Source organism: Dreissena polymorpha, chromosome 14, assembly GCF_020536995.1.
Source record: "Dreissena polymorpha isolate Duluth1 chromosome 14, UMN_Dpol_1.0, whole genome shotgun sequence".
Classification (NCBI taxonomy): domain Eukaryota; kingdom Metazoa; phylum Mollusca; class Bivalvia; order Myida; family Dreissenidae; genus Dreissena; species Dreissena polymorpha.
In genome coordinates, this window is record NC_068368.1 from 44,874,509 (window position 1) to 44,888,819 (window position 14,311).

The 14,311-nt window shown below is 35.9% G+C and overlaps 2 protein-coding genes across 4 annotated transcripts in view; one reads left to right on the forward strand and one right to left on the reverse strand.

Annotated features, from left to right (window-relative positions):
• Positions 1-14,311, forward strand: part of LOC127858366 (zeta-crystallin-like) — a 306,504-nt gene that overhangs the window by 193,174 nt on the left and 99,019 nt on the right. The gene's annotated exons all lie outside the window — the stretch shown is intronic.
• The window catches only part of LOC127858358 (uncharacterized), a 37,082-nt gene that overhangs the window by 11,688 nt on the left and 11,083 nt on the right, over positions 1-14,311 (reverse strand). For 2 of the 3 annotated variants that reach the window (XM_052395421.1, XM_052395424.1), the window contains exons 4-5: positions 13,332-13,876; positions 7,568-9,358 (exon numbers count right to left, since the gene is read on the reverse strand). In XM_052395421.1, the coding sequence (XP_052251381.1) occupies positions 7,568-9,358; positions 13,332-13,446 (1,906 nt within the window). In that variant the 5' untranslated portion in view covers positions 13,447-13,876. The remainder of the gene's footprint in view (positions 1-7,567; positions 9,359-13,331; positions 13,877-14,311) is intronic. The other variant, XM_052395422.1, reaches the window with a different exon arrangement.

Consider the following 14,311-nt stretch of genomic DNA (forward strand, 5'->3'; position numbering starts at 1 on the left):
GTGTGGCCCAAGTGATATTTCAAAACTCCCCTTTCCTTCCTCAGGCACAGAAACACCCCCTGCACCTACTAAACATGCAGACCGCACCAACTTTGGCTGCATGGTACTAGGTAGTTTGTCAAGTGCCTTCCTGGGTATTACAGTTCGAGATGCCCCAGTATCCGCCGTAAAGATCAACTCCATCCCGTTAATCGTTCCATGAACGTATACTCCATCTGCTAGTGACCGCCTTAAGTCTCTCAATGCTTCCCTTGGAGCTTCTTGCTCCTTTGTTATCTCCTTTGTTCGGCCTTCTTCTAAATGTATTTGGACCTCCCCTTGGCCGACAGGGCTGGTCCCTTGAAGTTTAAAGGTTCCTGTCTGTGTGTTTCTTGAGTACTTGCCTTTTGTTCTATTTTGTTGTCATCCTTGTTCTCCGGACATTCACGCGCAAAATGTCCAAGCTTGTGACAGCTAAAACATTCAACACCAGCCTTCTTCAGCTGATGCCTCTTATTATAAGCAGGTTGTTTATGCTCCAAATTATCGAGGCGCTTTAGTATTTCGTTCAAGAGCTTAGTTTGGTCAACATGTTTATTTGTATTTTGCGCAACTCTGTTGAAGTGCCTTTTGTCCTTCATGACTGTTTTGGTTTGTGTTTCAGATGAGCCCCGTTGAGAGAACTGATCTTCTCGCACTACCCGAGCAAACTTCCTGCGGCGTTCTGAGTCTTGAGACTTTCTGACTTCGCTAAATGTAACGGCATAGTACACGGCCTCGTCAATAGTCGATGGATCCTTGTGAAATTCAATTTCAAACCGTGCCTCCTTGTCACATAACCCATCTAAAAATCTTCGCACAAGATCTTCATCCCTAGTCTTTTTATCCCGACGTGTATGTGCCCTGTCATGCAATTCTCGCAGATTGGCAGCATATTCTTCAACGGACTCCCCTTGCCGTTGATACCTGTGTGCAAACTTTGAAGCAAATGACTTCGCTGTTTCGATGACTCTGAAGCGGCTATTAAGCTTACCAATCAGCAGATTATAATTGTGCATCACATCTTGAGGGAGTTGAGTGAAGACAAATTGTGCTGCTTGACCTTCCAACCGAGGTTATAGCTGGTCTATTCTTGTGTCATCATCCCATCCGTAACGCATACCTATTGCCTCAAACCTCGAAATCCAAACCTGCCAATCTTTCTTCCCTGTGAATGGGGATATCTTCACATGATCTGGGTTCACTGTTCTGTATCCGCGCCGTTGATACTGACCTATACCACATGGCATTTTGGCGATTCCAGCGACCTTGTACTTGACCTTGGTTGCACCGTTGGTCATATGGAACCCATCTATTCTGATTTCTGTCTCCAAATGACCCATCAGCCCTCCCATAGAAAGGTGGAGCCATTGCTGGTAGGTTGGAGTCGCGCCCCATACCAGCATCGACAGGTACAGTGTTGGAGAGACCTTCCATAAGAGAGTGTTGTCCAGGGGGCTGTAAGTTATTCTCACCATATTCTTGTGATTGGATTTTTGTCTGCTTATTTTCTTTCATGCACTGAAGCTCTTTGACCAAGTCCTTGATAATAAGCGTCAAGCTGTCTATTTTCTCTTTGCTACATTGACTTGGACATTTGGATTCTCCTGATGAAGGATGATCATTATCGCCAGACGCTTGCGACACAATGTCCAATTCGGAACAATCATTTCCAAACGATACATTTTCACTACAAAGTTGTGCCTCCGCTTCACAATACCTTCTGTCCCCAGCAGTCCTGAAAACAATTTCAACATCACAATCGTCATCCATGGTTGTTGCACCAGACTAGGTCCGGATCACTGGATCTGTTGTAGTTATAAAAACAGATCCCACTTCTGACACCAAAAGATGTTGCGAGTCTGCCTTGACCTTCGCCTTCAGTGGTGACTATTCTTTGTCAGGCTTGGCCTTCGCCTTCAAGGGTGACTGGCCTTCGTCATCCGTTAGTACTTTTTGGTGATTGTGAATTGTTTCCTTGTGTAATTATGAGCTAGCGAGTGATTGCTGTTGTTACTGACTCCAACTTAAAGGATTAAAGACGACAAAGAGTTTGAAAACAGTTAAGATTTTTATTGTACATAACTCGTTAAGATATGGCGATAATAGTATACTAAAACGTTTACACAGTTTAGTGAAGTGTAGCCTATCAAAACGTACTATTATCGAAAAGAGACTAACTGGCTCAAAGTGCGTTACAGAAAGTATGATCAAATATATTCAATGCATTAAAGTATATTATAAAATATTTATTTACTTAATATTGTTTATATTACTATCCATAAGTTACTAATTAAATAATAAGTTTGAAATACGCGCACCTTTTTGCTAAGTTTTAATTTAGAAGTTCTAGTTAAAAAAAAACCGAGATGGAGTTCAGGCTCTTTTAGAAATGTTCCAGACCCGAATGAACGCGCTCGGGCTATTTATACTCGTCACGGTGCCACATTGTGGCATGCCACATGCCACACACCCCAATGTGGCACCACATTGTGTCGTGCCACAATTTTTGTAGGGACGCCACAGCTCCTGTGGCATGACGAAGAAAATCGATACTAATGTGGCAGCTAGGTGCGCGTCGTTTACAATAGCATTTCAAAGGCCAATGCATTATTTTCTCGTAAAAACAACATGCTTACAAATAAATGGTTCAAATTACACATGATAAGTTAATTTAGCGTTTTGAAGACGAACCTCAACTCGTTTTCGGGAGAAAAACATACTTTCGCTACTTAGCCGATATTGACAGTTAAAACAAGATGGCTGCCACGAAAATGTTGGAAAGAACGCTAAGACAATATTAACAAATTACATCATCGCAAAGTATTTAAAATTAACCCTACTGCGCTGTTATGTAGATAAGTATACATTGTGTTGACAAACACTAACATTTTACAACAAAATCGTCCATGAGTTTGGAATCGAGCGTAACATAGTTCAAGAAAAATGCATGGATACGAAGATCCTTTACATAGCTTAAAGTTATATGATAGTGGAAATTCAACAGGCAAACCTAAATATAACTGGCAAACATATGCATTAAGTATGTTGTTTCGTGATTATTTAGAAACGACTACATAATTCTTATGGTTCAGCCAGTGCAAACCAACAGAAGTAAGTATAAAAGACTCAACAACAGTGTCAACTCAAGTCAATACAAGGTAAGTGATTTTGATCATGTTAAACCCAATAATGCTTGTTTGAGTTTTCACTGTCGTCATATTTGAGTTTCCACTCTCAACATGTATCCAACACATATCCGTTTTTAATAAAATAGCATGATCCAAGGGTGACATCAATATAGATGTTTAACAAACTCGTTATAACGTTTTTGCCCCTATTTATTGTACAATTTCAACTGACATCAAAAGTAAAAGATGTATAATCAATAATTGGAAAGATGGTTACACAATAAATCTGCGCAAAAACGTATCTAATTTAAACATGCAATCAGCACTTCAAAATTATGAATAACATTTGAATATAAATACATATTGAAACTTAAAAAAAGAAATATACTTTGCATAGATTCTTATCACATTGTAATCGACTAAAATCGTAGATATCAAATCCTCAACATGTTAATCACGTTTAAAGAACATGTGGTACACGGTTTATACAGTTTTACTCTAATATTTTTGATGCTAAGGATTTTGTTTTGATGTTTATTATCATTTATCTGGGTATTTATGTATTAGCCAATGTATAATTACGTAGATAACATGGACGGATATAACATATTGTCAGTATATGCTTGTCTTTTGATGCTTTAATTTAAATAAAAAATATTTCACATATATCCGTCTTTAAACATGTTCAACACACTATAAATTGTTAAAATGTTTTAAATAGTTGATTAGCGTTTAAAAACGACTTATTCAACACAAATAATTTTCAAATAAATTGCATTATTTAAGGGAGAAACCCATACAATTTTATCAAAAACGCTTCATAAAAATTACGTCTCCTATAAGTTGAAACATTACAACTGCAATTGAAAGTAAAATCCTTCCAGATATGATACGATTGATAATTAGTAACGTGCTCTTATCAAATGGATCTTTTCACGTTAGGGTAAATTGACAACAATGAAAAAAGTTGTTTCAGATTCGCAAATTTTCGTTTAAGTTATGAATTTTGTGAGGAAAACAGTAATACTGAACATTAACCATGGTCTAATATAGGCATTATATGCATCTTTTGACGATTTAAATACCTGAAAATTATAAAGCGTTGCAACGCGAAACGATTGAGTAATTTGGAGAGTTCTGTTGTTGTCGTTTAATTTTGTGAAACTACGAAGATTGCTTCTATAAAGTTTAAAATACGTCTTTTATATATACTTGGCAGGATGACCGAGCGGTCTAATTGGTTTTTACTCAAGGACTCAGGGGGTCACTGGTTCGAGCCGTTATGCGGTCTACATTTTTGTCCTTTTTTAATTTTATTCTTGATTTTTTACTGGAGCTTTTTAGATCCAATGTTACATTTATCAATATAAAGCATTTTACTTCAAACTTCAAAACATGCAAAAATCTGTGAAAAGGCCCCTTTAAAAACGAATCGGAAAAAATAGTTGCCTAATAAAGAATATAGAAACATAAATAAAATTGTTAAAATCTTTATAATAGAAAAATAATTTGAATAAATTCGCATCGCGTGGTAATTAAATAACAGCGTATATATAAGCCTAAACAAGTGCATCACGCACCATAAACGTAGTAAACAAAATGTACATTTTTACTCAGTGTTCAGTATTTCTGTTACTTAAAAAATATCATAACGTAAACGAACATTTGCGAATATGACACATTTTTTATAATTTTGTCATTAAAAAAAACGTGAAGAAGGCCCCTTTAATGTGACCCTTTTTGTTCTGAACTATAAACCTATTTTTTACGTCAAGTAGCATAGTTTCAAATATTGGCACACTAATTTTGTACATAGGGACACATGTTTTGAAACTGTTTTATACAGCTTGGAAAATAAGGTTTGCATATAGCGCATTAATAGCGCATTAACAATGTGTCACTATGACCATATACGGAAATCCGCATCGCTTCCTGGCGGTCATGTTTTCAAAGGGACCAAACAATTGTTTAACTCGGAAGAGATACTATAACACAAATGTTCTAAACAAGTATCTTAAAAAATTCAAAAAAGCCCGTAATTGTATTATGCACATTCGTTTTCAGAGATGCAAAGCGTCAACGAATGGTAGTAAAGTACCAGCGTACATTTTTAACAAGTAGGAAACATTAATATAATTACATGTTTCATCGAAAGTGTACACCTTATAAGAAACTTAAGTATTTTTAACACTATGCAGTAGTAACTGTGAATGTGCATTTGTAACGGATATGAAACACATTTATGTTATTTCCTGTTCCTTCGCTAGCTTACATATGATACAAACGGACGTATTTTTTACAATATGTCGGGCTTTGCACATGTGTTTTTAAACGTCCCTTGTCATTACATAATAATAATTAAAAAAAATTAATAATGTAATAACATTTAAATAAACCAGCTAATAAGTTATTGAAACGATACGTTGTTACCGCGTTCCGACCTTTCCACTATACATGCACTCACAATACTTTTTAGAAGTTACTGTCATTCACAAGTTTAATAAATAGGCAATTTATTCGTATAATGTTCCGTTTCTTCGCTAGTGTAAACTGAGGTTATTTTAACATATCGCACTAGTTACTGTAAATGCTAACACAAAACCAACAATAAAGTGTGTTAGTTCTTCTAAGACAATTTAATTTCCAACTATAAGGTGGGCGTACTGACGGATTGTCTCATGTAGTTTTGTCACAGAATTACTCTCAATATGGATTTTATCGAACCCAAAATGACACATAACACTTTGATCTAAGGCTGAGAGACACCTCTTAATCGAACAATAAATTTTTAATAGATATATATTGATTATATCCGAAATAAATTAATCAACATACATCCCAATAAATCAGATGAATATGTTATTGTACTTTGAAACACATATTGCAATTACTTTTTTATGGCGGTTAATTACGCGTGTAAAACATATATCTACACCGATAACTGAAATTTTGAATCTTTTCGTATGAAAAAATAACGATTTTTACATTAATTTACCTTAAATATAATAAGAATCTCCACATGTCCAAATATTCTTGCTAGTTACGAAACCCAACTGTATCACTTTGTCCTATTTTTACAAGAATCGGAAAAGACTGACGTTTTAAATGACTCCCGGTACGACGTGTATATTTGTTTTCTTTTAAATCACAAACGTAATTTTTAACAAAAAAAAAAGAAATTCGACATCAACAACCAATATGCATGTAGTTGGAATAACAGCGAATTTATATATTTATAACATAGATGAATGTTTTTGCATAAGGTAACTCTGAATTTCGGATCAAATAGTGCTGTACCAGGGTGCAGGATCAAATGACTATGGGGTTTACAAATCGATGTTAATGGATGTTGACACACCGGGAAGTGGTGCTTTGTTCAAATTACTTTTTTAAACTATTTTATAAGCATTTAAACCTGTGCATTAATTGCAGTTTGTATGCGGCTAATGGTAATGTGAAAACCATCATAATTACTTTAATTACCCTGTGTTCTTGGCAAAGATGTAATCAGCCATTCATATACACGGTATTAAATGCTGAGTGCAACGTGAAATATCGGCATCAAATTCATACATTTTCAATAATATATACTTAAATCTTAAAGGGACCTTGCCACGTTTTGGTAATTTGACACAATTAAAACCAATCCGATTCGCAAATTCTCGTTATGATATTGGTGAGTAAACAGTAATTATGCACATTTACCATGCTTTAAAATATCCATAATATGCATGTTATCGTTATGTTTTGTGAAACTACGAGGCTTGCTTATATAAAGTATAAAATACAACACTCTTTGTATGATCACGAATTGCAGAGTGGTCTAATAGTTGGATTTTTACTCCATGGGTCATTGGTTCGATTCCAGCTGAGGGATATTGTGTTCTTTTATTTTATTCTTGTGTTTTTTTACTGAAGCTTTTTAGATCCAATGTTTACATTAATCAATAAAACATTTAACTGCAAATTTCGATTCATATCAAAATCTGTGAAAACCACATTAAGATAACGGCACAAACTGCAATAAAGACTGCACGAAAAGTTGTAAAAACACGTATCTCTAAAAGTATCATTATGCAAGCGCAATGGTGTCTATGATCAAAAGTTTCAAAATCACGGTGTGTATTTCCAGAAAAATACTGGTCAAACCAAGAAATAAGTAATTGATCCAGTTCAGGAAAATGCATTATACATCATGTACGTGATACGGGATATTATTATTGATTCCACTTTATGTATACCGATCAGAGCACGTTATTATGCATGTATAGAATAGCTTTATGAACTATTGATGTTAATAGCATAACAAAACTAAATACTCTGATATAAATTTCAAATATATTTTTATTGATTGTTCATTTTTGAGAAATAAAAAACTTAATCGAAAACATACTATGTTGTTCTGTTGTATTTATTACCTTGCATGTGTATGCCGCTTCCCTGAAGTATCAAATATTTCAGATTGAGGCACGATGACAGGTCAAACTCAACCTGCGATGTTGGCTCGCTATGTGTAGCTGAACTGTGTATGGCACGATGCGTTTTGTCGCGTACCCTTATTTCCAAATACAGGGCATTGGACTTGTTTTCTCTCCATATGTTGTTAATGCCCATTAAGTTGTTACCAACGATATAAAAGTGACTGAGTCTGGGGAGAATGCCAGTTTGGTCATTTGATACAGCTTCTCTGTATCCTGCCCCTATGATGCTTTGAAAAGCAAAGTGTTCAAATACATGGCAAATGCGTTCAACTGTATCGTATGTAAAACCATGTGCGTCCAATATTTTACTATGACGCTCATTTATAATGCCAGATAGCGTATTGGCAGCCGATACGTTCAGTCCACATAGGAATATGAACACCTGGGATATGTCGCGAAATGCATCCGAATGACATCCCAGATATCCGGAAATGACGTCATCAATCAAACGTGCATTGTGGGCAATATGATAAGCAGCCAGGAATTCCTGCATGCTTTTGTGAATAAATGAATTATACGAAGCTAAACCTCTTTTGGTTTTCCGTTTTGATATCAGTCCCGCTTTGAGAGCAAACTCTTGTTGAGATGGTGTAAGATAGTTTGACAATTCCTGATCGTTGAATACAATAGACTTTTCCTTTTCAGGAGAAAACAAAATATGAAAAGCAGCTTTTGAAATGACATCTACGTTTTGAATGATAGGCCGAAGGTAACTTGTTCTTGAAAAACACTTCACATGAGGAGGGTTTAAATCGTTAAAAAAGCCAGGTGTATCGTTCGCATTCTTACACAGGCTTTCAAGAAAAGTAGTATACAATGCACACAATGAAGATCCGTTCAAATGTTCCTCCTCCTCCATAGTGTCCACCCACGTGCAAATAACAAGCGTGTAGAGCATCGGTGAAGTTGATAACCAGGTCAGCCGACGCTTCTGTATGAAGCTCCTAATTTCCATCGCGGTTGTCTTTAGATCCTTGCTCTTGTCAAGTATGCACCGCAGTACTCTTTCACTAAATGTATATGGATCGCTTATACCCTCGATCTCTACGAGGATGTCGATCTGTGAATTCTTGATACGCTCATCAGCCAGTTTCCATGGTCGAGAAGTTGTAAGAACCGCGCACTTGTCCTTTGGATATCCCGCCATAGAAGGTTCAGCAAGGTTACTACCGTCAGGAGCCACCCATTCATCTAGACCGTCACGTATTACAAGGCATATTTCCGTCTCTATTATTTTTAGTAAAAGAGTGTACATGACATCACGTTTTTCTTCAAAATACATCGTGTCGATGATTTGTTTCTTTATCATATGCGTTACTTCGGTCTGACCTCTTGATTCTCCCAACGAGAGGAAAAAAATGAACTGGAAATTTTGAATGATTAATACGTCATCAAACGATGCATTTTTGTTGGGAGCTGCCGTTGAGGGCCGATTTTCGTCGCACCAATCATGAACTAACTTGGCTGCAAACGTTGACTTGCCGCTGCCGGGCTCGCCTTGTACGTATACACGTCGATTTGACTTTGTGTCGTCTTTGTAAAAGAGTTCCTTGTATGTCAGTACTTGCTCCTTTTTAACACGTTTCCCATCACTTGCTATATCAATACGGTGCATTTTTGGCGTTGCATATATATCGGTTATACGTTTATCAAGACTCTGATCCAGTACTGAAAGAGGCACATTGCTCGAAGTGTCATTGTAATGTTTCACCAAACGACGGCGAAAATCTGTAATGATAATGAAACAATGCCTTTCATCAATACCAAAAAAGTACGCTATTTAAAATTATTGCAAATGACGAAACTGAAACTCGCAAACAAAGTCGCTGTCTACAGTCAAAGCATTTAACAACTGGTTAGATAATTTACATAAAGTACGCTACTGTAAATAAGCACGTATCTGTATAAAAATAACAATAATGTTACCCATAAACAAATAATGGTGCGATCTACGTACACAAGACTTGATCTTTACGATTTGGTTGCTGACACTGATTTTAAAAGAAAGTGTAATGAATACACATGGCCCATGCTCTATTTTGCTGTTAATACTGTAAATGAATGCAGCCACTGAAGTGATATACATATCAATATGTAACGATAAAGCTTTGTTATACGGTATACATGAAGAGACTATAAGGGGTATTTTCTCAGATTTTGACATGTATTGAAGTTTGTCATTAAAATGCTTTAATGGATAAATGTAAAAATTGGATCTAAAAAGCTCCAGTATAACCAAGAATAAAATTAAAAACAGAACAAAGTAATCCTCAACTGGGCTTGAACCACTGACCGCTGAAGTAAAAGTATATCGCTTTGACCACTCGGCCATACCAGTTCATACAATGAGTGATGTATTTTATACCTTATATAAGCAGTCCTCGTTGTATCACAAAATATAACGACAACATCCGCACTCTCCAAATTATTTAATAGTTTCGCGTTGCAACGCTGTTTAATTTTCAGGTTTTTAAATCGTAAGAAGATTCAAATAATTAGTATTTTAGAGAATGGTAAATGTTCAGTATTACTGTTTCCCTACAAATATAACTACAACGACAATTTGCGAATTTGAAACATTTTTTATTTTGTCAATTTACCAAAACGTGAAAATGCCCCTTTAACTAATTAAACAAATACAGCAATCAATGTACATCCGTGTTCACGTTATTTAATATAGCCGTGTCCATTAAGTAGACTACTAAACGAATTAACAATAACATTTTTGAGATGTTTTTAACTGTTTGTTTCCCACATTAGTCTTATGCTATGCCGTGAAGTTTGAAGTAAAATAGTGCTTATAACGCAATTCTGTTTCCTCTATACTGCTTCACAACATAAGTTCGTCAAATGTTGCGTAATTAATTACTAGTATGTTTGGAGATGTACTTGTTCAACATGATATCTATAACTTGCTGATTATAAAAAAGAAGGAAAAGTTTTCATCAATTGATTATATACAAGCAAATTCGTTGAATTGATATCCCCTGCCAATAAATTGTGTTTATTATTCTTGTGCAAAGCAATTTTTTCCATGGATTTCTACACACACATGAAGCTTCATGTTGACATGTTGTATCGTATCTGAGATATAGCCATGAAAAATGCAATCACACAAAGACAACAAATGGCATTAACTCTTATTTAAGAAAGTGAATGGTTATGTTTTTTAAGCATGGCACTTCTCCTTATTAATATCAATACACCTATGAAGTTTCATGTTGAATTCCTGCATGACATCTGAGATATAGCCCTGAAAATGTACAAAAGGGCAATTACTCTTAATAAAGAAATGTATGGTTATGGTTGTTGTACATGACATTTCGCAACATTGATATCTATACACCTATGAAGTTTCATGTTCACATCTTATATAGTTTCTGAGATATAGACCTAAAATAATTGTGACAGACGGACGGACAGGGCCAATTCTTTATCCATCCGCCTGTGGCGGGGGATAATTAAGAACATCTTTCAGAGCGAGTGTTTATTGATAACATTTGACAAAGAGAGTTTAACATCACATATATCTAAAATACGGTCATTGCGTCATAAAAAATATGCGTGAATCAATTAAAGAGACGCATTTAAGATGAACTAGATTGTATGAGGCTATGTTTCTTTTGCTTTTGTATGAGCATTACAATACATACACACGACAAATAGTTATTTATTGCGTTACATCTCCTGAGACGAGTTAAAGGGAACACGAAATTGTGGGACTTTATTCTGTACAATTGTTATGTTCTATCCGATTACTATGATTATTTTTTTATATTTATAATATGCTTCTAAAGCAACATAGGATGTTTTAAAGTGCTGCCAGTACAAGACAGGCATTCTCGTGAATTGAAATTTAATATGTATAAGCCTGCTAAGTAATAGATTAGATATAAAAGAATTGGTCAGTAACCTGAAAGATACTGGGTAGTTGCCATCGAATATATGGTATAGTAAAACATATAGTTATGTCGCACGCACCCTTAATCTCATAACCGTATGTACTTAACTGTACTGTTTTAAATGAAAATAAGCGTTATTGGCTTAGAAAAATGCCTAAAATGAAGACTTCAAAACATATTTTTAGTTTTAAATGGATATGATTTGTAAAGATCCAGTTCCAATGGACTACCCATTGTTGTTGCAAGAATAGGTACTTGCACGCATTAACATAACTCTAAAATTCGAAGTTTTAGAAGCGGCATCGCTTTGCTAAATGGCACGTCGGAGTTTTCAGCTATGGTATGTTTAACATGTGTTTTAAATGTCTACAACATATGTGAAGTAGTTACAGGGATGCCCAATGTTTGAACGCAGACGTTAGTTTTAACACCCCATTGCAGCAGCTTCCAAGAGAGGGCTGGTACACCCGGTTCTCACATGACACTCAAATCTCATTTCTGATTCCGAGACCTTGACACAATCACACCATTGTAACCGCTTCTGCTGACGAACGAAACAAAAAGAGGTGACCGGCACATTTTCTATGAACATATGCAAGGTCTTCGACAGAAAATTGGCGCCGCCAAGATTTATTCAAGCCCTCGGAAAGAAAATGAAGAAACCAAAAATACAGAATACAAAGCGGGCTCGGTCGGGGCTTGGAATAACCATGATCGCGCACTCCACTGTGAGTCCCCAGGGTGAATGCGACAAGTAGGATAATGAAGTTTACCAAGCGATCAAGATGGCAGCAAAGGGACCAATCATACACACGTGAAACGTAAGAACACGCCTTGCATGCGGATAAATCCACATACTGAAGCATGAGCTGAAGCACTACCGCTTGGAAATGTTCTTACTAGCCGATGCCAGGTGGCAAGGCTTCGGAAAAACATCAACGGACGAACGACACAAGTTACGGATCATCGGAGAGAATTCCAAACATCGGGTTGCTTACATCGTTTGGAAAGAGGTAGCCAACAGCATAATCAGACTCATCTCCATTTGTATCTCAGCTATAACTCACACCATCAACATCATCAAGGTCTACGCACCGACATCAGACTACGACAACGAGAAGAATACATATACTATCTGCATAGATGTTGCACACTAAACTTAACCCTAGCATTTGACCAACGCCCGCAAGCCAGTTAACAGTACAGATTAAAAGCATTAACAATATGTCCATCTAAAATTGCCGGAAAAAGTCATTTTTCGTAAATAAACCCGTCTTGTGTTATACTGCGGACTATATACAAAAATATAAAATGTTGTGTCATTAAAATTACATAAAAACCAAAGCTCCTACGGAAAGATTTCATTTAGTAATATGTAATAGTTATAGTAAACATTTCCTATAGCTTATATATTAATTATCATTTAAAATCAATTGATACATAATATGCAATGTAAAATGGTTATTATTCTAGTTAATTGCAGGACATGTTATGTGCCTTTCAAGTCACCTAGTATTAGACATATTTTAAGTTCAAAGAGAACAAAATACATACACACTTTTTACAAACAAAACACCTAAACCAGATCATAAGGCTAACAAACATGTCAGAAGTGTAGCTCAATCAACTCCTGTACAAATGATTGTGTAACTAAACACGTCTTTTTATGTACGAAATATATGGATATTTGTCCAAATTTAAATCCTTATTGGGTTCACTTTGTTTTTGAAATGATAATTTGTAAATGGATTACTTATGTTGAGACGAACTGGTTTGCAAAACAAAACCTGTTTACGAACCTGCTACCTCTCGTTCGTAGTCTGCTGGTGCAGTTTTGTTTGCTGCCTCTTGCAATGCGCTCAATGCTCTCAATGCCATGCTGTACACTGATTTCGATGCGTTGTGTTCCATCATTTACATTGCTATCAAGACATTGCACTGCCTTGTTAATCCTTATTTCAATGCGTTGTTCTCCATACTGTGCCTTGCTTTTAATTCGTTCTTCTCCATGCTGTGTTTTTCTTTGAAGGCGTTGTTCCCCAAAGAAAGCCTTGTTTTCAAGGCATTGTTCGCCATATTTTGTCTTGCTTTGAAGGCGTTGTTCACAAAATGTTGTCTTTCGTTCAAGGCGGTGTTCTCCAAGTTTGGTCTTGCTTTGAAGGCGTTGTTTTCCAACCTCTGTCTTCTTTTTAAGTCGTTGCTCCCCAAACAGAGTAGTAACATCCAATGTCTGCAGAGCTTCTGCCAAGGTCCTTTCTGCCTTCTCAGAAAAACATTCGCCGGCCTTTTTTGCATCTTTCAACAGCTTGCCCAGTTCTTCAAAGGACACAGGATCATTCTGCAACTGCATGCAAATCCAAACAAATATTGTGTTGTTTTTGCCCAAAACAAATAATAAATATGTCAAATGATGTTGAAAATAATATGGTTTGATGGATATGTGTTTATGTCATTGAGATATTGTAGTATCATTTTATGAATGGTAACATTTATTTTTCACGAGTTGCAGAGCCATTGGTGAAATCATATCTTTAATATTACTTTATACTTTTATAAAACAAAATCTTATATTGAAACATATTGAAACTTAACATTATTTTAATTAATATAACTGTTTAGTCCATGCCAATAAGTTTCGTGAACTGTGACCTTATAAATGCGAATTAGTATGATTTTATAGAAATGGCGTTTAGTGATGAAACTGTACAATTGTGCTTCAATTTCTTCATCCTCGTCAATTGCCCCTCAATTGCCCCTCAATTTCTACAAACTCGTCAAT